The sequence below is a fragment of the Saccopteryx leptura genome, chromosome 9 (assembly GCF_036850995.1).
Source record: "Saccopteryx leptura isolate mSacLep1 chromosome 9, mSacLep1_pri_phased_curated, whole genome shotgun sequence".
Taxonomy (NCBI): Eukaryota; Metazoa; Chordata; class Mammalia; order Chiroptera; family Emballonuridae; genus Saccopteryx; species Saccopteryx leptura.
Window position 1 is genome coordinate 10,239,294 of NC_089511.1, and position 24,584 is coordinate 10,263,877.

The window sequence follows — 24,584 nt, forward strand, 5'->3', positions numbered from 1 at the left end:
ATTGGTGGAGCACCTCTCCGAGCTGACTCGGACCTGGGCTGAGGACTGTCACGGAGAACACGTAGCCTTTGCAGTTGCCCAGATTCGATCCTGGCCCTGCCACTTACTGGCTGGTCTCTTTCCTCTCTGGGCCTCGGTTTCCTCACCTGGTCGCCGTCTACCTCCCGGGTTGTTGAGAAGAGTACAATGAAACAAGACCGCAGAGGAGCTCTGAAGGATGTGCCCCTTTCCTGGGGAGACACAGGTTCCCAGAGGCAGGCCTCCTGCCTCAGAGTCCGAGGTCCAGGTCCCAGTCACTGGGAAGCTGCCATCCAGTCTGATCGGGTTGCTGGTGCTCCGGCCCAGGCAGGTACCAGACGGTCTGCACTGCGCCCTGGATCAACAGGGCCCTGAGGCCAAAGCCACTTAGGCAATGCGCTTAACAGCGAGTCTGGAGCACTCCACGTTCTGGATGTGGACGGAGACTTTATTTGCCCGGCAGCGGGAGCCACAGCTAGTTCCTGAGTGGGGGAGGAGAGGCCAGGATGCTGCTCTGACGTGGGGGAAGCCTGGGAAATGGGAAACCCGGGAGGAAGGCTTCATGTTTACACCTTTTTCAGGCCCCCTCTCTGGGGGTGGGGGAGGGGACTCTGAGCACCATGGAGAGCACCCCCAGCACAGCTGGGTCTGGGGGGGGGGGTTGAGGGGGGGCTGGGAGGCTTTCCAGGGAGCCTCTGCTCTTTTGGGAGGCGCCTGCCTGGGGCTTGGGAGGCAGCTGGCATCTCACAACCCTGCAATTAGCAGGCAGAAGAGGCTGGGTTGTGGTGGCGGTGATAATGGTGGGGGGCGGCTGACCGCTACAGCTGGTGCTGCCTCTGCCTCCGACCCCCCACCCACTGCCCTAGAGGGGTGCCCAGGGTGGCTGGTGGGCCCCCAGGCACACAGGGCACTGGGGTCTTGAGAGGGGCTACAGAGCATAGGGAAAGGCAGAAAAATCATACTAAGAGTAAAGTCACATTATTGCATGTGGGTTTGGACAACCCAGTTGTTTTTGTTCCCACTTTACAGATCAGGAAACACAAGTCTAGAGAGGGGCAGGAGCCTGCAGAAGACACACAGCCAATCAGAATGAAGCTGCAACTAGAAACCAGGCTTGTCTGGAGGGCTGGGGGCAAGGGGTGCGCACTTGGCTATGGATTTCAGGGCAGGGGACCCTGGGTCTGCCTGGTAAGTCAGGCTGGGCAAACACGACTCAGCCGGAGAGCTGGGGAGGCCAGGCCCTCTGAGGAGAGATTGGGGCGAGAGCTTCAGGCTGCAGGTGCAGGAGGGGCCGGGTGGAGCGCTGTCCGGCCCAGCTGGTTCTCCAGCCTGTCTGGGCACTGTGCAGAGGCTGGGCATGCTGCCCCTGGGCTGCTGGGGCTTCCTTGTGAGATTTAGCTGACCAACAGAAAGACCATATAGAACAAGTCTGGCAGATACTGCAGTGGGACTGGAGTGGGTGTGTGGGGGGGTAAGGTGGGGGTGGTTCTAGCTTTAGCCCTCTACCATCCCATGCCATTCATCAATCCATCCACCCACCCATTCTTCTTTCCTTCCTTCAAGGATGTCCACTAGGCCCGGGGTACTGTGCTGACTGCTGGACTCGGGGAAATTCTGGCTGACAGGGAGTTCAGCGTGGCTGGAGCTGCGGGGTCTGTGGAGTGGGCAGGGTCGCAGCACAATGGGGCCTTTTCTTGGAGGGGGTGTCATAGGAGTGTGGGTCTGGTCTCAGAGCAGCGGACCTGGAATGATGGTGTCACCACTAACCAGCTGTGTGGCCCTGGGACAGTTACTCGCTCCTGCGTCCTCACCCTCAATGTAAGCGGAGATGGTGGTAGAGCCTGTCTCAGAGGGCTGGGAAGCACACAGCTGCTCAGTACGTTAGCTGTCATCTATGTGGTGATGAGGAACCCTCTGGAGTGCTGAGGTCACGTGTGACGTGGGAGCTTGGCTGGCTACAATTCACCGTGACTTTGGCCAGTGCTTCCCCCTCTCACTCAGTTCCCTCGCCTGTTCAAAGTGAGACTGGACTAGGTCAGAGGAAAAACACGTGCCTCCAGGGGCCAGGTAGGAATCGAGAGGAGGTGACGCAGGGTAAGGCTGCAGGGAGTGGTGGGGACTGCGGCCCACTGGGGTGCCCCTGGGCCCCACTGCAGGGAGCACCCACCGCTCGGCCCAGGAGCCGTGTCCCTGCCAGCGTGTGAGCTCAGCGTCATTCAAGGTGCCGACTTCTTTTTTTTTATTTATTCATTTTAGAGAGGAGAGGGAGAGACAGAGAGAGAGGAGAGACAGAAGGGGGGGGGGGGAAGGAGCTGGAAGCATCAACTCCCATATGTGCCTTGACCAGGCAAGCCCAGGGTTTCGAACCGGCGACCTCAGCATTTCCAGGTCGACGCTTTATCCACTGCGCCACCACAGGTCAGGCCAAGGTGCTGACTTCTTAAAAGAAAGAAAACCCCACTACTAATATTAGAAGTGCATTAAATAGTTTTGAAGGCGTCCTGTGAGCCAAGGCTGACACTTCTGCCAGCAGATGCCACCGGCACCAGGACCACTGGGATGGAAGAGCCGTGAGCAGGGAGGCAGCCTGCACTCCAGGCCCGGCCTCCTTCCAGCCCCGTGTCTGCGGCTGGGCCTCCCCTCCTGAGACTCGGGTTTTCCCTTGTATAAAGAGGTGGGAGGCCTGACCCTCTCCTCTCTGACATTCTCAAGAGCGGCCCCACCCACAGACAGGGGCTGTCATGGGGCCCCTGCTCAACACTATCTCGCTAGAGGTGCCAGGGAGTCTGGGGGAGCCGGCCAGCGGGTCTGCTCTGTGTCTGGGAATGGCAGGTCTGCCCCAGGGCCTGGGGAGGCGGCTTGCAGGGCTGCTGTCAGTGAGGGCCTGGCTTCTGGCTCCCAGGGGGTCAAAGGGCAGCATTTTCAGACTCTTCTGGGGCCAGCTTCCTGTTCCGGAGAGAAAACAGAAAGACCTTTGGCAGGAAATGGTCTTTTTCCTGCTGCCCCTTTTCCAATAGCCCTGGCTTGTGAGGAAAAGCCCATCGGGGGGATCCCCATGGCCACATGTCCTCAACTACATCCTTTCCCCTTGGAGCCCAGCAGGGGACAGGGGTCTCCTTGTCTGGTCTCAGAGCACCGGACCTGGAATAATGGTGTCACCACTAACCAGCTGTGTGGCCCTGGGATAGTTAATCTCTCCTGCGTCCTCACCCTCAGTGTAAGCGGAGATGGTGGTAAAGCCCGTCTCAGAGGCCGACATCAAACCACACCTCACCAGCATCATTACTTTTGGCTTGGCAACAGGGCAAATATTCAGTGCCTGTATTTATGAACCACTGCTGGGCTCCTGGGCCTGCTTCTCCTCACCTCAGTTCCCTGGTTGTGGCCTCAGGGGTCCCTCAGACTGGGCCACAATAAGGAAGTCCTCGAGTGCTGCTCCCCACCCCAGGCAGGGAACCTCTTTATCAACTGAATTTTATTCTGCTCTGATGCCAGTCCCTGCTCAGAGCTCCAGCTTCTTCTTGCACACCCCTAAACATGGGGAGCTCACCACCTTACACATGTTAGCACAATTCTGATAGCACCTCCTCTTGTGGAAATTCGGCCCTGGTGCTTTACGTAAAGGGTCTCATCACAGTAGGTGTCTCAAACGGTACCCCGACTTGCAAAGATTCAAAAATGGGTGCTACTGTTTTTTAATAACAGTTTCCACCAGATTTCATATAAATCTGTTGGTTATAGAAGACTTATAGAGATTATCAAAAACAAAATTAAAATGACCTGCAATTTCACTACCTATAGCAGGGCTGGTAGAAAGATTAAAGGACTTATTTGTTGTGTTTACATCTACCTCTGGGTAAACTACCAGTTGTCCGAACTTCATCCAGTCCCGTGTGGCAGAGGCCAGCTGGCCAACCCCTCCCCTCCCCTCCAGGGCATACTTTCAAGTATTTCAATAACTAACCTTGAACTCACCTAGTTCTCAGGACGGCTCTGTGAGACATCTAATTTATAGCTGTGGAAACTGAGGCTCAGAGAGGGCAAGTTACCTCCCTGAAGTTGCACAGCTAGTCAAGGGCAGAGCTGAGATTTGAATCTATCTAGTGCCAGACTTAAAGCTCCTCTTCTCCAGATAACACATGCACCGTACTTTCTCCCTCCCCTCACAGGAGCTGGATTCCAGACCAGTCAGCAGCTTGGACGTTCATCCCTCCATTCTCTTTCACACTCACTCATTTATTAAGTCACCTGATATTTCTGAGCTCAGGCTCAGTGCCAGGTGTAGGCTGATGCTGTCCCCCACGCTGCCTGCCCCGATCTGCCACACTCTCAGGGTTCCACCTCAAGAACTTCAATTCATTTATTACGAAAGACTGGGTTTATCACATTGTACTATGACCAGCTCCTGCCCAACCCCACGGCTCAGAAAGGGCAGCCTGGGCTGGGGACCCCACACACCTTTCTTGGCATTGCTCTCCCTCTGCATGAAAGTCCTGTGTGGGTGGGGGCGCCTAGACCAAGCCTTGGAGCAATACTGTGTTTATAACACCAGGAATAGATATTAAAAAAAAAAAAAAAAAAATAAAAAAAATACATATATATATATATATATATATATATATAAAACCTAGGCCGTGGGTTTCCTCCCATGGGGCATTGGTAGGGTGGGCCACTGGCACCCACCCTGGGAGAGGAGTTGTCCATGGAGGGAGCGGGGTGGCTCCCAGAGAAAGCACAGGCAGCTTCATTAGTTCGAGCGGCTGGTCAGCCTGGGCACCCGGGGGCCTGTGGTCTTGGGCCAGTCCTGCCAGCCGAGAGCTCTAGGCCACCTGGATCTGCAGGTCCTCGTCCTCATCCAGGTCGCTGGCTCCGTCCCCGGCCTCCTCAGTGCCAAAGCGTGCACTGCGGATCTTCCCGAAGAGGGGGGCGTTCTGCTGCTGCCTGCGGAGCCTGCGGGGCGGGGCGGGGTGAGAGCAGGGCCAGGGTGTGGCTCCCGTCAGCTGCTGCTGACAGGAGCCCAGCCTACCTTACCGGGTTCCCCTGCCCGGCACCAGGTTGGGTCTCCTATAAACATGACCTCATCCCTACCGGGTTCCCCTGCCCGGCACCAGGTTGGGCCTCCTATAAACATGACCTCATCACATCATCCTCCCCGCAGTCCCTGAAATGACACAGGTCCTACTGTCAGCCCCATTTTACAGACAAGCAACCTGAGGCACAAGGCAGCTGAGCAATGTGCCCGAAGTCCCACAGACAGCAGGGAGTGGGGCTGGCTTCGGAGTGGGCGCCAGTGGGCTGGGTGGGGGCTTGGAGAGGTGAGCGGCTGCTCAAGGTCACGCTGCCGGGATTCAAACCCAGGCCAGTCTCCAGAGACCACAGGGAGAGAGCGTGGGAGTTGGGGGTCTGAGTCTCCTACCCCTCGTGTCAATGAGAAAGCGCTCCGCCCTGCCCCCCCCCCCCCCAAGTTCAGGTTCCTGAAGCCCAAATGTACGAGGCTCACTGGGAGCCTGAGAAGAGCTGTGGAGGAGACGCCCATCCCCCAGCACAGTGGCTGCCTGGCAGCATCTTACTGGAAGGCATGAATTATTAACACGGCGGGGAGGGGCGCAGGCAGGAGCCTCCATTACTGCGCTGTGATTTAGTGCGCTGTCCCCGGAACATTAAAGCACAAAAAGTTGGAAAAGAAAATGAGGCAGCGGTCCTGGGCGGCCGCGCCCTCCCTGGTGTAAGCACTTGAGAGGCTGGGCAGAGCCTGCCTATCCATTTTGGGAGTTTATGATTCCCAAAGAATGCGGCCAAGGCGGCGGGAAAGCCCTGGGGCTCGGGGCCCTTTTATGGGGTGTGTGTTGGGGCCTGGCGGAGGGGGAATGGGCAGAGCTGGCCAGACACGGCCTGACTTGGACTCATGCTTGGGCCCCTGTCCAACACTTTATAGGTAACAGCACAGGCAGATGGGGAAACTGAGGCTGGGCTGGCAATGTCACACGGCTGTTAGGTCTCGTTCCATCACCCGTACTCTTCACAGCAACTCAGCGTGCAGCAGCACATAGTACGTGCTTAGTAAATAAGGGCTCAGGTGGCAGATGGACAACGGATGGGGGGCGATCTGGTCTGACCACCCACTAGCTGTGTGGCTGTGGAGGAGCTTATCTTCTTGTGACTTAAGTTTCCTCATCTGCCAGCCCTCTGGAAAAAAAATTTTTTTTCCCTTCCCTTCTTACAATAACATGATTCTTGTAACAGTGTCTGGCCCAAATATACTGCTCACAAAAATTAGGGGATATTTCAAAATGAATATAAAGCTCTAAAATATCCCCTAATTTTTGTGAGCAGTGTGTAAGTCCCTGCCCAGGGGCAGTAGTAACAGCAGCAGCTGACAGTTTTCAGCATTTCTGACAGGCACTTTTACAGATACATGCCAGCTCACTCAATTCTCACAGCAACCAAGAGGCAGGAACTGTTATCCCTGCTTTACAGATGAGAAAACTCTGACACAGAGAAGTTAAGTAAGTGGCCCAAGACCACACAGCTATGAAGCATGAGCCAGGATTCCCACCGTCCAGGCTCCCTCTGTTCCATGTAATCAGAGGAGGGAGGTAACAGTCTGCCCAGGGCCCCGCTCAGGAAGTCGGTCAGTGCCATGACTATGACGCCCCTTGGGCAGGGGGCTTGTGAAGTGAGCTTGGACTTGTTCTCTGATGTCTCATGGCTCTAAGGGGTGGCAGGGAGAGGGTATAATTCACAGGGTGTTGGTCTGGGGAGGGGGAGATGCAGAGTGTGGGTTGCCTAGGGACCCTGTGGTCCTGAGGGCTCGGGCCCAGCATTGGGCCGGGGCTCCTCTGATCCCTCTCATCCCAGCTGGCCTGGGGTCCTTCTCATCGATGGCTCCCTAGGCCCGTGGGCCCTACCTGTTACCTCATCTTGGCCCTGACCTGTTTGGCCAGCCTTCCTGCTCTCTGGCTACAGAAGACAATTCCAGGTTCCCAGCTGGTCTCGCTTCCTGCACTCCCCTTCCCTGGTTTCCTGGCCCTGGCCCTTCCTGCCCAGAGGGGACAGGATTTTGGCTCCAGGGAACCTGGCCCTCTTCCTTCTCTGTCTTCCCCTCTAGCCTGAGCTCCAACCCAGCCTGGAAGGAGTGAGGTTGCCCTCAGCTGGAAGTCTCTCTGCCTTCTGTGCCCTGGCAGGATCCTGTCCCCGCTGGGACTCGGTCTCCCCAGGGTGCACTTGGGGCCCACCTGGACTGCACATGCTCTAGCTGCACCTGCAGGTTCTCGCTCTGCTCCGTCTGCTCGTCCAGCGACCGCTGCAGCTTACGTGCCTGGTTGTGGGCCTCATCCAGCTGCGGGGGTGAGCAGGGCCAACAGCACGGGGTCACTCTGGGCCGGGCCAGCCTGCCCTGCCATCTGCCATCCACTGGTGGAAATGTCCTTCCCAGAGAGCAAGCCCTGTCTCTCCTCTGAGGCCTAGACCAAGACCCATCTCCTCCAGGGGTGGGTTCCTCTCCATCCCCGCTGCCCCTCCCTTCTAAATCTACCCATCCTCCAGAGCTCCAAGCTACTGATCCATCCATCAACCCACCTACACATCTATCCCCATCACTCTGTCCACGTGACCATCCATCCACGGCCATATCCATCTGCCCGTGGGGACACCCACTTACCCACTCATCCTTCATTCTTCAGCCACCCTTCTCCCTGTCGGCCCACATGTCCTTCAGTCTCCCAGGCACACCTACCCTTCCGTCTACCCACCCTTCTGTCTGTTCCCTGTTCATTCGGTCTTTCGCCCCTGATCCAGTCAGTGGTCCATCCCTCTTCCCACTGTCCCCTCAATCATCCGTCTTTCCATACGCTCATCCCTCATCCATCTCTCCACCCAGTCAGACATCCGTCTCCAGATCTCATCTATCCATCCTTCCTCCCTCCTCCCCTCTCTCTCCCACTCATCCGTCTCCACATCTCATCTATCCATCCTTCCTCCCTCCTTCCCTCTCTCTTCCACTCATCTGTCCACACCTCATCCGGCTGTTCATCCATCCACGGAGTTACCCTTCCGTCCTTCCCCTTAGCCACCTACGCTTCTACCCACTCACCCACCCATTCATCTAGGCGACCTCTGGTCCACCTAGTCTGTCCATTTTCTTCCCACTCTCCTATCCGCACCCCTGTCTACCACCCATCCATCACCTGCAGACCCACTCTACCCCGGGCACCCACTCATCCTGAGAGCCAGGCTCGTGCCAGGCCCTGGGGGCCCAGCAGGGTGCCCACCTCGTCCTCAGCCTGGGCCAGCTCCTTCTTGAGCTCCTCCACCCGTAGCCGCAGCTTCTTCACCTCGGCCTCGTGCTGCTCCACCCGCCGGCTGGCATGTGCCAACTCCGCCACCTTCTCCTGGAACTGTTTCTTCAGCTTGCCATGCACATGCTTCAGGTCCGCCAGCTCCTGCAGGGGGGCGGAGATGAGGGGAGGGCTCAGTGTCAGAGGGCACTCCGCCAGGGAGCCCCATGGTGCCAGGCAGTTCTAGGGGGCGCTGGTACCCCTTCTCCCCAGAATCTCTCCGCTTCTTGTCTGAAATACCAGAGCCAGAGGTTGGGCTGCACAGCTGGAGGCTGGAGGTACCATCGAGTGAGGTGAGAGGCCTGGGGAGGGGGGCGGTCAGTGAGGGGCGAGGACGGGGCGGATGGATCGGTGGCTCCGTTTTGGACGTGTATCTCTGAGGTGTGTACTGGAAATGACACGGGACGTTCAGGAGGCTACTGGGGCCGAGTCAGGTGTTCTGAGGAGGGGTGAAGTCTGGAGTCTTTAATATATCATACATGGATTCAAAGCCCAGGGTCTGGGGGTGAACTAAGTTGGGAGTGGGTGTCGGAGGAAAAGAAATCAGAAGCCAGAGTGGTGGAGAAGAGGATGAGCAGCCAGGAAAGGAGACACTCATTCCTGAGCTCTGGGATTTCTCTGAGCCTCAGTTTTCCAATCTGTAAAATGGGGGCAGGCACTGCCTGAAGGTCTCTTGAATCCATCCTCTTTGTTCCATCTCCACCAACCTCGGCCGAGTCTGGGGCTCCATCACCTCTTGCTGCCCCAGGAAAAGGGGACAGCCTCCCCCCTGGCCTGCCTCCCCGTCTGCCCTCCACACAGCAGCCCGTGGGCGCTCCGAGCTGCAACCTGCTCACACCCACCTTGCTCTTCGAAGGCGGCCCACAGCACAGGTGCTGCTCCGTAAACATTTGTTGCACACAAGGGCTGTTGAGGGGTTAAGTGATATAATAGAAAAAAGTACTGGTGCAGGGCCCACACAGTAGGTGCTCAATAAATGCAGGCTCCGCAGTGATCCCTGAGCCTGACCAGAGTGGGTGCCCACGGAGGAGCAGCTTCTAGGGCGATCACCACCTCTGTCCTTAGTTGTTATTTCAGGGGTCCCTGGACACACAGTAGGTGCACTGCCCCACCTTGTTCTTCTCAAAGAGCGCAGCCTGGCTGGCCCGCAGGTCGCAGTCCAGCGCGCTGGCTGTCTGCCGCCGCCGCCGGGCCAGGGCCTCCTCCAGGTCCCCGACCTGTGCCCGCAGCTTCTTGTTCTCCCGCTCCAGGCCCAGCTTCTCGGTCTCCAGCCGCTCGCGGCGACCCCACTCGGCTGCGTTCTCCGCCTGCAGCCGCTCCATCTGCAACAGGGCAGAACAGGTGAGGGCTCCCAGGGGAGGAGGGCAGAGAGGGGGTCTTTGCTGGATGTCCCCCCCCTCCCCCATCCCACCTCCTCCTGGAACCATTTTTGGCTCCAGGAAGCAGGTCCAGCTGCAGTGGCTATAATTAACCTGGGCTTATTTTACACGTGCAGGATGTGAGGGCGCTTCTGGTCTTTGTGTGGGAGAGAGACTGCCTCCTGCAGATTGGGGTACCCCCTGGGGTGTGGCTGGCCCCCTCAGGGCACAGGCCCCTCTCAAGCTGATAGATACAGGGCCTCTGCTCCCCCCACGCCCAGGTCCCGCCATGGCCCCACCTCGCCCCGCAGCTCAGCTATCTTCCTGTCCATGCTGGACCGCGCACCCAGCTCGTCCTCCAGGTCTTCGGACATGCGGCCCAGCTCGTCCTGGTGAGCCTCCTTCAGGATGCTGAGCTGCAGGACACAGTGCAGGCTGATTATGTGAGGACCACCTGGCTATACCCAGACCAGCTCTGGGGGGCGGGCACTGGTGAGGAGTACTCAGCCAGGAGGTGGTAGCCAACTGGGCCACTAGGTGTCTAGAACTGACCTTGAATCTGACCACTTGTGCTGCTTCCAACATCCCTCGTTTCCTACCTCATTACAATCTAGCCTCCCAGTGTCTACTCTGAGCCCCTCACCAACCCATTTTCCACAACAGTAGCCTAGAGTGAGTTTAAAAATGATAAATCCAATCATGTCCCCATCTGGGTTCCTTATGGTGAAGACTGACTCCTCCCTATGGTCTCACAAAGTCCTCCCACCTCTTTCCCCTTAGTTTATTCTGTAGCCTCTTTTCTAATCCTCAAATATATCCTGTCTAACCCAGGGCCTTTGCACATGCAGCTCCCTCTGTATGGTATACTTTTTCTGAGGTATTTTGAAGCCTAAATGCTTCTCATTCTCAGGCCTTGGCCTAAATGCCCCCCCTCAGAGAGGCCGCTCCTGTCCTTCCCACCTGAAGGACATCCCACCCCCCCACTAGAATGGGAGCTCGGGAGGACAGAGAACTTGACTGTCTGTCCACCTTTGTAACCCCATATGGCCTTGGCACAGGGTAGCCTTCAATCTACACTGGCTGAACACATCCAGAGGATGTGAACACAGCCTGCATGGGGGTGTGGGGGTGGCCACATCAGAACCGCCTGGGGCGCTTTTGACATAGTGCAGAGTTGCTGTTGACACCACGGAAAATGAACCAACTAGCTCTCCATGCAACAACGGGGATGAGCCTTAAATGTACATGTTGAGGAAAAGAAATCAGATCCACAAGTGAATCTTTTTAACTATCTGTGAAACTGCCCTTTTTGGTTTTATTCACTTTTCTGCAGATGATTACACTTCACAATTTGAAAAAAAATTAAAAATACAGATTCCTAAACCCAAGCCCCAAAGATAATGATTCAGGAGGGTGAGGGTGGGGTCTGGGAATCTATATTTTAGGAGATTCCCTAAGACCAGTGTCCGTCCCTTCCGGGGCAGTTTCAGGCTCAGAGATCTGCGGTCCTCCCGCCTTCTGGAAGTGCAGCCAATCCAGCCAACTTTCTCTGGATGGCGGTGCCCCCTGGCGGCCGTGCACAGGAGGTGGTAAGGGCTGCCTAGCTTGACCCCTGCCAGCCCCGAGTCCCCCCACTCTGGTAGTAAGGCTGAGTCCCCTTTTTGCCAGACAGGGGCTTCAGTGAGATCTTACACACACTGGGCACCCAATGAATGCCACATCCAGACTCCTTCCCTTCATCTTGGTCTACAAAGCCCTCCTTGCAACCTCTTCTCTCCCTTACTACCCTCTAGGCATACTGGCTATTTTCTATACACATTAGGCTTGTTCTGACCTCAGAACCTTTGCATTTGCTGTGACTTCTGCTAGGAACTTTGTCTCCGCGTATCTTCTCAAGAGTGGCTTCTCCTAATCCCTTTAGGTCATGCCTCAAATGTCACCTTCTCAGACGGGCCTTTCCTGACCTACCACCCCATCGGTCTTATACTGTTTTGACTCCTCCATAGCTTATGAATTTATCCACCTGGTGCCTGTTGGTCTTCCCCTCCTCCGATCCCATAAGGTGAGCTCCTGAAGGCAGGGATAGTGGCCACCCCAGCACTCAGAACAGTGCGTGCCACATGGCTGGTGCTTGACAAGGAATGAATTTCCTTCATTCTTCCATTCCCACTGCTGAAATTCAGCAGCACAATGCTGCTTCCTCCATGAAGCCCCCCTGGTCTCTAAGACTCACTTGCTTGAGCATCTCCTGCTTGGTCTTGCTTAGCTCCTCATACTTGATCTTCCACTGGCTGAGTTCCCCCTCCAGCTTCTCAATGTTCCTGCCCAGTGCCAGTTTATCCCTGGGGAGGGGAGAGAGAGAGGCAGACACGGGGGTGAGCCCATCGGGGCCCTCTGCTCAGTCCTCCTGTGCAGCCTGCACCTGCAGAACCCATGGCTACAGTACTCGCCCCAGCACTCAAGGCCCTGGCACCCCACACTGTGGCAGCCACCCTGGTTTTACATTTCTCCTGGCGCTGCACCCCTCCCACAGCTGCAGGTGCCCAGTTCATGGTGTGGGGAGGTGACCAGGCCTCCAGGGCACTGACCACCCCTGACAGGTGCTTCCACTCCCTGGGCCTCAGGATCAGATTCTGCCAAGTGTGACCCGTGCTTCTGTCTCATGTATTATGTTTAAAAACAGTTCTGCATTTAGAACGTGGAAAACACTGTCCAGTGGCTTCCAAGGGTCTCATCTTGTCATCCTCACTGGGTGGGATTCCCATGTTCTCCCATAACCCTCACCCTAAACGTAAATGAGGCGCCATGGGTAACAGCACGGTGCCTGGTCCAGCACATAGTAAGTGCTCAACCAACAGGCGCACTTATTACCCTGTAGCACGCTGCGCTCCCGATCCACACCACGCCCGTCTCCCTTTCTGAGAGTCTAACATCTCACCCCTCTAAGTCAGGGTCCTTAGAGGAGGTGCCCAGGATATCCGGCCCATCCAGGAGTTACCCTGCATCCCAGGTAATGCGTACATGCCCCACTGGACATCCCCAGGAGTGAAAATGATCTGAGCCTAGGACCTCCCTCGTATTTACACATAAGCGGCAAGTGCCTTTTGTACTAACACAGTTTTCCAGGCACAGAATCGCTGTGAAAATCGAGGGAAGACGGCACTTTGCTTCATTCAGAACTTTACCAAAGGCTGTTCTCCTCTCGGGAACTCTTGTCACTATAGTGACACCACTCGTGTACCTGAGTTGCCAACCCTGCACGCCTGCACCTGCTGCGTTTCTAGCTGTCCTAGCAGGTGACCCAATGGGCAAACGTGCACAAAGCGTCAGCCTGTGCCCGACTGGGAGCACGTGCTACGTTAGTACTTGTGTGGGCAGGATCACTACCATTCCACGCGAAGCCACCAGATTCTTACCTCCTCAATATTCCTTTCAGTGGCTGTGCCTGAGCATTTCTGTCATAATACAGTTGACCTTTGAACACATGGATTAGAATGGCTCAGGTCCACTTAAATGCAAGGTTTTTTTTCCAATAAAGTTGGCATTCTATATCCCTGGGTTCTGCAGTATTTTTAATGTGCAGTTGGGAATCTGTGGATACAGAGGGCCAACTATAGGCATTGTTCTCTGACATCTTATTTTATTTACTTATTTAAAAGATTTTACTTAATTGATTTTTACAGAGAGAGAGGTGGGGAGCGGGAAAGATCACCTCCAAGTTGCTTTCCCTTTATTTGCTCACTGCTTGCTTGTTGCTTGTCGTGTGTGCCCTGACCGGCGAGCCCAGGGTTTTGAGCCAGACACCTTAGCATTCCAGGTGGATGCTCTACCCACTGTGCCCACAGGCCAGGCTATGACATTTTATATCAGGGACTTGAGCATCTGTAGGTTTTGGTGTCCGCAGGGGGTTCTGGAACCAATCCCCTACTGATAACGAGGGACAACCATGGTCAAGTTTTTGAGGAGTCAAAAGTTACACATGGATTTTTGAGGCTTGGCACCCCTAACCTCCATGTTGTTTAAGAGTCAACTGTACATATATTTTACGATAAGTTCTTTTCCTTTCTACTTTATATTTCAATTAGTACATTAGGTTGATTTTTGCTTGCTTAAATAGAAATGTATTGTCTTATAGTTCTGGAGGCTAGAAGTCCAAGAGCAAGGTGTTGGCGGGGCTGGTTCCATTTGAAGGCTGTGAGACTGTCCTATGCTCACCCCTAGCTTCCGGTGGTTCGCTGGCCATCCTTAATGTTCCTAGTAGAAGCTTTACCCTGGTATTTGCCTTCGTGGTTACATGGCAATAGGTTGATTTTTTATAAATTATGTGTAGTGGCCCTGGCCGGTTGGCTCAGCCGTAGAGTGTTGACCCGATGTGTGCAAGTCCCGGGTTCAATTCCCGGCCAGGATACACAGGGGAAGTGCCCATTTGCTTCTCCACCCTTCCCCCTCTCCTTCTTCTCTATCTCTCTTTTCCCCTCCCGCAGCCAAGGCTCCACTGGAGCAAAGTTGGCCTGGGCCCTGCCGAGGGCTCCATGGCCTCCACCTCAGGCGCTAGAATGGCTCCGGTCAAGGCAGAGCAACGCCCCAGATGGGCAGAGCATCGCCCCCTGGTGGGCATGCTGGGTGGATCCCGGTCGGGCGCATGCGAGAGTCTGTCTGCCTGCCTCCCCGCTTCTAGCTTTGGAAGAATACAAAAATACAGAAAAAACAACCCAACATGTGTAGCTAGGTTACACTACCTCTGTATTTGATTTCGGGGCAGAAAGGGAGTGTTACAAAGTATTCGTTACAGTAATCAGGCTTGTGCCCTGATCAAGGTCACTGGTGACCTCGGAGTTCTAAAGGCATTGGTCCGTGCTCAGCCCTCTGCTTACGGAGCAGCTGATCACTCCCTCTGTAAACAGCTCCTCTCCTCGGGGTTTCCCTGCCTTGCACTGGCCCCCTCTCCCCCTCCTCTGCTGCTTCCCTCTTACTCAGATCTCTAAACTTGGTCAGATCTCTAAACTTGGTCAGCCCTGGGCTCTGGCCTCCTACCGCCTTCCCTAACGACTCTCACTGGGCTCACACTCAGGGCTTTCAATAACATCTATTCGCTGGTGACGCTCACAGTTTACCTCCAGCCCAGGCCCGCACCACCAGCTGCAGACTCATTCGCACAGCCAGCCACCACCCTGCTGTCTCAGACCCAACACGTCCCAAGTCCAATTCGCAGCTGGAACCCTTCAACCTCTGTCCCCCCTTCCCTGCTTATATTTTTGCCCACAGCACTCTCTCCCCACCAGGACATAAGCTCCACAAAGGTGGGAATTTCTGGCCTCATTTATGGCTGTATCCTCGCAGCTGAGCATGGTGCCTGCTTGGCAAACAGCAGATGCCCAATGCATATTATTTGAATTAAGTTTTGAAAACTGGCATGACGTCTGCGGGTAGGAAAGCACTGCTCTAACATTGCGAGACTCAAGCTCAAATAGGACTATTCCCCTTTAACGAGTCTCACATTCTGTGACACATTTTCATTCTGCGATGCCGAGGGTGCCCTGGCCCACCCTCCGGCCCCCGCCTGCCTCCCAGGACTCACTCTCGTTCCTTGAGCAGCACCTTCTGGGACTCATCCAGCCGCAGCCGTAAGGCAGTCAACTTGGAGGCGTCCTCCTCGATGGTGGCTGTGTCCTCCCAGGGCAGCCGGCTGCGCTCCTGACGGCCTGAGCTGCCCCGTGGGCCCCCAGCCCCCACACTGCGTGACTCCCAGCAGCCCTCAGGCTCCTCTGGTCTGTTCTTCAGCAGATTCTCCACAAGCTCCAGCTCCTGCGGGGACCAAGGTGGAAGCTGGACCGTCGGCTGCTGAGCCCTCTTGGCCTCTCGCAGGTCCTGGGCCTAGAATCATTTTGGTGGATGACCTGGGGCAAGTCACAGAACCCTTTTGGGCCCCAGTTCCCTGTTTTGTAGCCTGCCCTTCTATCCTAGAAGGGTGGCATACAGACTCCTCTGGGCTTCTCCCTTCTCCTCCTGGAACTGTACATAGACAGCCACCAAGCTTCCTTGTATCCTGGAAGATTTCCCAGGAGAGGTGGTGAGCTCCCTGTCACTGTAAGTATGCAAACATATGGTGGGACATTGGTGTCAATCAATGCAGAACCGGGGGATTCCTACAATGAATAAGAACTGAATTCCTTCGAAAGGAATTCTGGCTCGAAGATCCCATTTTCCAGGCGCATACACTGAGGCACTAGAGAGAAGGACGAATGGTAAGGCAGCCTGTGAGCACACCCAGCCCCCAGACAGGAAGCTGTGTGGGATTATTAACCCAGTGCCAAGCCCTCTTTGCCCTCTCGAGTCTCCCCCTCTCCTCTGCTCCTCTGACCTGCCCTGTGCACCCCCAAGGCCTGTCTTGACCACAAGCCCCAGACACCATGTACTCTGTTCCAGCCTGGCTTCCGCATGGCCTTTCCGGATGAGTGTGCCGGCCCTTCCCTTCTGGTTCTCAGTTTCCCTACTAGACCGGGACAGCGGCTCTGAGGACTCCCTGAGGAGTGGATTCTACTCCGCCTATATATCAGAGTCTGGGTGGGGGACTCAGGTGCCACTTGGTTCCTGTTTGTAAAACGGGGAAACAAGGAGGGAAGGGACTTGTTCTGGGTCACATAACAAAGAAGTGGCTGGGCTGGAGCACAAACTCAGATGGCAAGCTCCCAGTGAGGCACCTGCCACTTCCTGGACTGTGGCCGACAACCAGAACAGGGATAGGACAGGAATAGACCGTGAGGCTGGGTGACAGGGCTGTCATGGTCTGCCCCCAAAGAGCAATGAATGCCAACTCCAAAACACCAAGAAGACCTGGGCAAGAGGGAGCTTCATTTACCAAGAGGTAGCAGTGCCCACTGTAGCCTACAGGGGTGGAGGGAGCTGGGCAGGGGAGGGGGAACCAGGAATCTTAGCTAGAGCTTTGGAATGGAGCTAGGAGCCACCTGAGCCTGGATTCTGACCCTGGATGGCCTTCTGACTCAGGGGAAGGCTGCCCTTTGCAACCACCATTAATGCTCCAGCCATACCGATTATTACCAAGGACTCTGGAGTTCCTCTGGGTTCAACTCCCCAGCAACTTGTCACTAGCTGGGACGCATTGGTACTCAACCTCTCTATGCCTCAGTGTCCTCCGTAAAGCAAATACCTCCTGGGGTTGCTGTGAGAACAAATTAGATAATGCACTCGCAGAGCTTAGTGCTGTGTGCAGGCGCCCACTGAATGATGGGAGCTGTGATTGCTAGTTCCCCAAATTGCTGGGTGCTCTCTGCCTCTGGGCTTTTGCACAGGCCATTTCCATGCCTGGAGTGCCTGTCTGCACTTTTCACAGCTCATTCCTCTGCATCTTCCTAGTCTCAGCTTAAATGGGACCTCTTGCAGGAAAGCTTCTGTGTAGACCCCTCCCCAAAGCCTGAACCAGGGACTCCTCCACACTCCTAGTGCCCTTGTAGCCCCCCACCCCTCAGCTTTAATTGGTGCTTGTTATAAATGTTTATACCCCCTCCCCCCACTCAAGTTGAAGGAAAAGAATGAATGGATGCAGCTCTGCTACCAATGGAAACCTTCCAGGCAAGTACTTAGATCTCACTCCTACTCAAAGGAGGTCATACCCTGGTTCTGTTGACTACTCAGGTGTAGCAGTGGAGGGACCACCAGAACCCAGGACTCTCTGCCCTCGGGATCTCCGGAAAGGAGGTGGTTGACCCAGAGGAGTAAAACTTCTTAGGGCACCAGGCCCTTACATCCGCTTTGTGAACCCCTGCAGCCTCCACCTCTGCCCATAAAAATTAGCCCCTCCCACCCTCGGACCCAAGAGCTAAGGCCCTGCCCAGCAGCCCCGCCTCCTCTACACACCTGGCTGTTCTGAGGCCTCTCTGACCCGACGTCGCGCACGGGCTCGTGCTCCCGCTCAGGCTCCGTCTCGGGTCCATCCGGCGTCGGATCAGAGGCTCCCCGAGCACCCCGCAGCCGCGCCAGCTCCCGGCCCCGCGCCTCGCACTCGCCCTGCACCTCCTGGCGCTCGCGGCGGGCGCCGGCCAGCTCCTTGGTGAGCGCGTCCAGGCGCTGGCGCAGCTGGCGCACTTCTTCGCGCGCGCGATTGCGCTCTGCGCGCACCTTGCTCCACTTCTCCCGCCAGTTGGCGGTGCAGTCTGACCACCAGCGCATGGTCTTCTCCATCTGCGCCGCCCGCGCGCGCGCCTCCTCCAGCTCCCGCAGCCGCAGCTCCTCGCGGCTCTCCCAGTCTCCGTCCGCTAGCAGAGCAGGCGCCGGCGGCAGCGGCAGGGCCGGGGACGGTCCCGGGGACGGCGTGCCGCTGGGCGGTGTGGGCGGCAGTGAGTCTGCGGGCCCCATGCGCTCAGGCGATGGGCTGCCTAGGATGGTCAGGAGGCTGCCTTTGGACAGCTGCGGAGACTCGGCCAGCCGGGGGCTGGGCCCGTGGCTCATGGTGCAAGCAGGCTCCAGGGGCCCTGGACTTGAACTTGCGCTGGGCTCAAGGGTGGTGCGGAGGACATTTGCCGGATGTGATACCACTGTGCATGATGATAGCCACCGTTACCCACTGCTCTCCTGGCCACCGGATAGGGATGCCTCCTGGGACCTGTGGGAGAGCACACTATTATTAGACTATGGTCACTATCTGTCTATATCCATACAATCAGCCATGGGAACTGCATAACCGGCAGAGGGAACAGCACGGCCAAAGGCATGAGGAGAGGAAATGGTCAGCTCCAGGAGAACTGCCTCGAGGCCGGAATGCACAATGCCTGCAGCCGCTTCCCCACTGGCCTCCAGACTCTGCCTTCAGTTCCTGCAGTCTGCAGCAGCAGCAGCTGATCTGCAACCTCCACCTGCTGTCCCTGACCCTCGGGTCCCATTTCACACACTGAATGACTACTGCTCCCCCAAATCCATCCTGAACACAGCATGCTTCCATGCTGGCCCTCCTGCCTTTTCCCGGACTGGGCTAAGGCTTCTCATCCTTAAAATTTATCTGAGATATCACCTCCTCCTAGAAGTCCTCCAGGACCATCTCAGGTCAGGTGGTCAACCCCTGACCTGTCTCCATCACTACACTAACCAACCTTGCTATACCATTTATGTGAGCCCTTGTGTGCTCCCCATTCTCAACCCAGGCTGTGAGTTTGCTGAGGGCAGAAGCTGGTTCCTGGCCACTGTTTTAGTCTTAGCACATGACAATGACAATGACATTTGTGGAGGGCCGACTACAGGCCAGGTACCAAAACTCATGTGAATTGCTTCATTTACTTGTCTCCAAAGATGGGGAAAGTTGCTGATCTTTCCTGGAGAGAGGAGGCTCAGCAAGGTTAGGACCCGAATATGGCACCTAGGAGTCCAACGCAAACACTGGGGAGGGTTTGGAGAACCCACGCACGCAGCGGTGGCGTGATGGAAACAAACCAGTGTATTAGGTGGTGGGGGCAGTGAGGTGTTGGACTCTGCTATTCATGGGCTGCATCCCTTTTACATAAATGAGACACATGTCCCTCTCTGTGTCTAACCTGCCACATTCTTCATGTGGTCTCATTCTGACCACCGCCAGCAGCCCATGGAGACACCTTGACCTTCCTGCCCCACTCAGCTAGCCAGTCTTTCACACCAGCCCTAAGGCCCTGCCCTGTTCTCCCTCCCTTCCTTTTCTGAGTGACCAGCCAGAGCACTGCCTCAACCCTGGTTGGTCCCAACACTGCCCTCTGTGTGCCCTCTTCATCCTCTTCCAGTCTCTAATTCCCTTGCTCTTGGCAGGTGATCCACTGTCAGGGTTGCCAGTGAAAAGGTAAGTCGTTAGGTTGTCACTCCCTCCCTGTCCTGCCCCAAGCCTCAAGGCCCTCTCTTCTCTGCCCCTAAGAGGATAGGTGCTTTGAATGCAGTCTCTGGGCCCCAACCCCAGAGAGTCAAGTTCAGTAGGTATGAGGCTGGGAGTTGTATTTTAACAGTCCAAGTTTAGGACATTTGGGGATTTGGGGTTTCCTTGTCACTAGCCATAATTCCATACACACAAATGCATGTCTCAATCCCCTAATACCTGCACAAAGTTATGCACACAGCCACAGCCATACAGACATAGGTTCCAGTTCCCAGAACACCACTGACTCCCCAAAGGATCCCTGGCAAACTGAGTGCCCTCTCTGTGACCAGGTCTCTCCACCTGTGCAGTGAGGCAGCTGGCCTTGATCCCGTGTACATTCACAGACACCTGTGCACACCCAGGCACATTTGCAGACACCCCCCGCCATCCTGTCCACATAAACACAGATGCAAAGAGACATAGGTGGGCACATGCATACTCAGAAATGGACCCACGTCATGCACATCTATACAGATGCAAAGAAAAACGCACACCTGTAGATACAGAGTCCCAGATACACGTGAAGATACCCACGTGCCAAGAGGGATGGGTACACACAGGATGGGTACACACAGACATGCAAAGATCCTCATCATTAAGCAAATGCACACACTCAAGCACACACACAAACATACACATGGACACGCACTCTCCTCTCCCCATTTTCCTGGCCAGGCTCCACATGGAGACGCGCTTGGAAAAGACAAACAATGTGAGCGCCTGCGGGGGAGGAAATGGAGGCAGGAAATCCGAGTGCCAGGCCGGCTGCCTGGGCTGTGCTCGGAATGGGGGGTGGTACGGGGTTCCTGGCCCTGTCTGCTGGCCCTTCCTGCAGCCCCTCCACTGAGAGGGTGGCAGGGAGGGGCCACTGCCACATCCTCTTTGCCTCTGGGAGCTGCCAGGCCTGGCATGGCCTCGGCAGGGAGGAGGTGGCCTGCTCCTTCCAGGAACCCCAAGCCTGTCCTGCAGGGACAGGGCCGGTCACCCAGCCCCCTAATGGCTTCCTGGCGCCCACGCTAAAGGCTGGGGTGGGCTAGACTTAGCTCCTACTCCCCTTCTCAGGAGCCTGGGGGCTGGGGACGGAGGAAGGACAGCACTGGGGACAGAGGGGCTCCGAACAGCCCTCCTCCTCCTCCTCCTGCAGGCCCACAATCTGGAAGGTGTGTATGCACACGCGTGGGAAGGAGTGGGCATGGGGGTTCTATGACTGGTTTTCTGGAGAAGCCCAGCACCCAGCACACTGGCAAACTCTCATCCTTCCCCACCCCTCTCACATAACGCAGCCTTGGGGACAAACGCTCACATAGAACCCTGGTAACGCACACTCACGGAGAGTCAGACACAACACAGCCCCAGTTGATGGTTAGAGAGACAGGCTCCAGCTGCCCTGCCCTGCTGCCCTTACCCACCAGGCTCAGAACCTTCTTCCCATCAGGTATGCCTACATGTGCGCAGGCTGGCCTCCTGATTGCCCCAGGGTGTCACCATCCTCCAAGGAGCAGGTCCAGGAGGAACCAGTCACCACAGGCCCCAGGGACACTTCCTCACCCTACCCTACCCTCTCCTGCCCCCCACCAGCCAGATAGGTCTATTCCTGCTCTAACCCTCAGGGTTTCTGTGCAAGCTACCCTCCACAGCCCCAGGCTCTGAAGCCTCCCCACCATCCTTCAAGCTCCAGGAAGTTCCACCACCTCCATCCTTCAAGTTCCACCACCTCCAGGAAATGCCTCGATCGCCCCAGCCCCACGGCCTACCCAGGGAGCACAGCCCTACAACCTTGCACAGGTAGATCCGCCCAGCTGCCCTCTTCATGCAATGCAGGCTTCCGCCCACCCAGGCGGGACTCTTGTGCCACCCAGAGCTTCTGGGACAGGCCATGCATAGGGGATTTGCTTCACATTGTCTGATGAGGTAGAGAGCAGGGGCTGAACTGTGACCTGTACACCCTTACTCCCTTAGCTGGGCAGCAGGGCTGAGTAGGACACAGAGCCCCGAACCCCAGGCCCACAGCCATCCTCACTGCTCCAGACAGCTGTGTGCCCACTCCAGGACAGAAACAGGGATGTTCTGATACGATACTTGCCTCAGGCTAGGCCCTCATCAGCTTTGTCCACAGAACGTGACCAGTGGTTCCTGCTGCTTGTGGACCAGTCTGGACTATCTCTCCCTTCTTTCTCCAGCAAACTCCGACACATCCCTCCAACTCACCTTCAGTTATCCTTCCTCTGGGCTGACCTGTACAGATGATGTTGCTGCTCCCAGAGCACCGACACCTCCCTATTCTCCATCAATGGCCACACTGTGAAATCCACAAGGGCACCTTGGTCTCGCTGGCTGTTAGCGCAGGGCCCAGCATAGACCAGAAGCTACATAAATGCTTCCTGGGCTATGGGTGAAAGATGGACAGTTAGGGGTCCCCTTGTGACCAGGGAGGGTTGAGCCATCCTAAGGATCAGGAGACTCTTTGTCACCGGGTTCTGAGACAGACAGATGTTTGAGCCTGTCTGTAGACAAGGTCAGGGTCAGAGGCCTGACCCAAGCTCATGGCTACATCAGTGGTCAGGCTTCTTACCTGAGGAAGCCTAATGGGCTCATAGGGGGGCAACATTGTGTTTTGTCCTAAGCATGTTTAGATGACTTTCAATATCCAATGAGAGGAGTGAGCAATTCTGAAACCTGGGTGAAGGCCAGCTGAGGGGGCTAGGGGTGTGCCTGGGGGCCCAGCTCCTCCCTCCAGCTCAGAAACCCCCTACATCCCACCCAGAACCTTTCAGGTGGGGCTGTGGGGCTGGCCCATGGCCACAGGCCTAGCTGTGGGCAGGGAGCAGAGCCCAGCAGGAAGCCACAGAGGACAGCCTGATTGGATAAGTGCAGGGTCCAAGGCTGGTCAGCCCACAAACTGTGGGCACCTGTCCCTTTGACCTGCTGCCTGGTCTCCAGCCTCTGGACTTCCAGGAGAAGACAGAGGGAGGGAGGGTGGCAAGCTGAACCTGCAGGCTGGACCTGAGCCCCGGGGAGGGGTTTGGCACCCCTGAGCTGTCCCAGATACCCCATCTCAGACGGAAGAGCCACAGAGTGGCCTGGATTACTGGTCAGAACTCCTTTCTTTACAAACAGCCCAACTGAGGTCCGGGGAGCAGCTGCTTGTCCGTATCGACATAGAGGACCAGCAGCAAAATGGGGGCTGGGGGGGTTAGGGAGGCTGGAGTGCTGGGATTGGATGTTTCTCCTCCTGGGTCATGTCTACTTCAGGGGCACCTCCACAATGGGGTCCTCAGGTATCTGGCCAAGTGGCCAAGCATAGCTGATGTGGGAGAGGGTGGGAGCCTTTCCTGGAGACGGACCCCAGGCCGGGGCCTCTCAGCAGCCATCACACTCGTCTCAGCTCTGCCACTGTTAAGCTCTGTGATCTGTGCAAGTGCCTGCCCTCTCTGGACAGGTTTCCTTTACCTATACGATGGGGAGAGGCACTAACTAACACGATGCCTAAAAGCTCTAACAAGTGGGCAGACCTTGTGCCAACCAGAACCAATCCAATGCTACAGCCCTGAACAACCCCCATTTAGGATAGAGAAACTTAAGGCCCGGGTGGGCAGCAGTCTTCCTAGACATCACCTGTTGGCACAATCAGAACGGTAGGCAACTGGGGCCCACTCCTTTCTCCTCGCACTGAGCCGTCGCTCCACCTGCCCCAAGTTTTTCCATTAAATCGCTTTCTGTTTTTCAACGGCCTGAGCTGCCTTAGTCCCCACTTCCTTGCCCGTTCCAGGGTCGCCGGGTTCCAGCGAGTCGCCCCGCACCCCCTAGCGGCCGGTGGAGAGCCGCGGGGACTCTCGGGCCCGCGCTGCCCAGTTCAGCCCACCACACCGCGCGGTCCCCATTGGTGGCCCAGCGGGCCTGGGGAGGTGGCCCCGTGCTCCCATTGGCCCGCGCCGCCCGTCCATCCCGCACTCGCCATGGTGACTACGTTGAGTCCCCCGGGAGAGTTCCAAATTCCGCCCCCGCCCGATGCCCCCTCCCGCCCGGCCCGGCCCACGGCATTCCGGAGGCGGCCCGGTCCCCCCCGCCCCCCGGCAGCGCAGCCCCTCCGCACCTGAGGCCCAGGGGCCCGGGAGGTGGGGGCGCCCGGGAGGGAGCTAGGAAGTTCTGCTCAGAGTTTGGGGGACCCCCCGCTGCTCCCCTCTCTCCAGCCCCCCCCCCCCGGCTTAACCCCTTCCCTCCCGCGAAAGATTCGTGGCCTGGAGGGAGTTCCTGGGACGCGGTGGCTTTCCGTCCCGGGCACTGCCGCCCCCGCTCACCTCGGCCGGGGACCCGCGGGCTCCGGACGTCCGACCCGCCGCGGCTGGGCGGAGCGGGCACGGGGCCGGCAGCGGCCGTCGCCCGGAGGGCCGCGGAGTCTCCTCCTCCCTCCCGGGGGGGGGGGGGGGGAGGGGAGGGAGAGGACACGGCGGGGCGGGGGCGCCCGCCGAGCTGCGGCGGGGCTGTGACCCGGCCCGCTGAGATGCTGCGGTGGGGCACCCACCTACCTCGGTAGCGCGGGCCTGGGCGGCGGGCTCTCCTACAGAGCGGGCGGGACCCCAACAGAGGCCCCACCCCTGCGTGGAGGCCGAGGGTGGGGGAACGGAGGCAGGGCTGGGCACCCCGCGAGGCTGGGCTTTCCCGCATCAGGTTTCTCGAGCGCCAACGAAGTACTAGGCACCCAGCAGCAGAAGCGGACACCGCCTGTCCCGGGCTCAGCACGTGGAGCGTGTTTACCGATCCGTTCACTTTTAATTGCTCTCTGCAGACTGCCAGGTCTGCTACCAACAGGACGTAGAGCAGCAAGTCTCTGCCTCGCTGATGCCCTGTCGCTTTGGGATTTCCTGTCTTGGGAGTAAGGGGGGTCCGCGGTTTGGGCAGGAAGGGCCGGGCAGAATCTGGGAGGGCCTCTCACCAACTACAGTACATCCTGTGCCCTATAGGGCAGACTGAGGTGAGTCCGTC

General features: G+C 57.0%; 1 protein-coding gene across 5 annotated transcripts; it reads right to left on the reverse strand.

The window, feature by feature from the left end:
• Positions 1-4,627: 4,627 nt before the first annotated feature.
• On the reverse strand, positions 4,628-24,374 carry CCDC102A (coiled-coil domain containing 102A). 5 transcript variants are annotated; one of them, XR_010747021.1, is made up of 10 exons: positions 23,900-24,028; positions 17,588-18,332; positions 15,291-15,517; positions 11,946-12,054; positions 10,012-10,128; positions 9,467-9,676; positions 9,197-9,260; positions 8,289-8,459; positions 7,254-7,357; positions 4,938-4,968 (listed from the first exon to the last, which is right to left on the reverse strand). XR_010747021.1 is itself a non-coding variant. In XM_066349556.1 (9 exons), the coding sequence occupies exons 2-9, from the start codon at positions 18,176-18,178 to the stop codon at positions 4,839-4,841; spliced, it is 1,659 nt and encodes a 552-aa protein (XP_066205653.1). In that variant the 5' UTR covers positions 18,179-18,332; positions 24,128-24,374; the 3' UTR covers positions 4,628-4,838. The 5 variants fall into 5 exon arrangements, 4 of the variants coding, with proteins under 4 accessions (XP_066205653.1, XP_066205652.1, XP_066205654.1 ...); XM_066349556.1 differs by lacking the exons at positions 9,197-9,260; positions 23,900-24,028 and adding an exon at positions 24,128-24,374 and having other exon boundaries at positions 4,628-4,968; XM_066349555.1 differs by lacking the exon at positions 9,197-9,260 and having other exon boundaries at positions 4,628-4,968.
• Between the last annotated feature and the right edge of the window lie 210 nt (positions 24,375-24,584).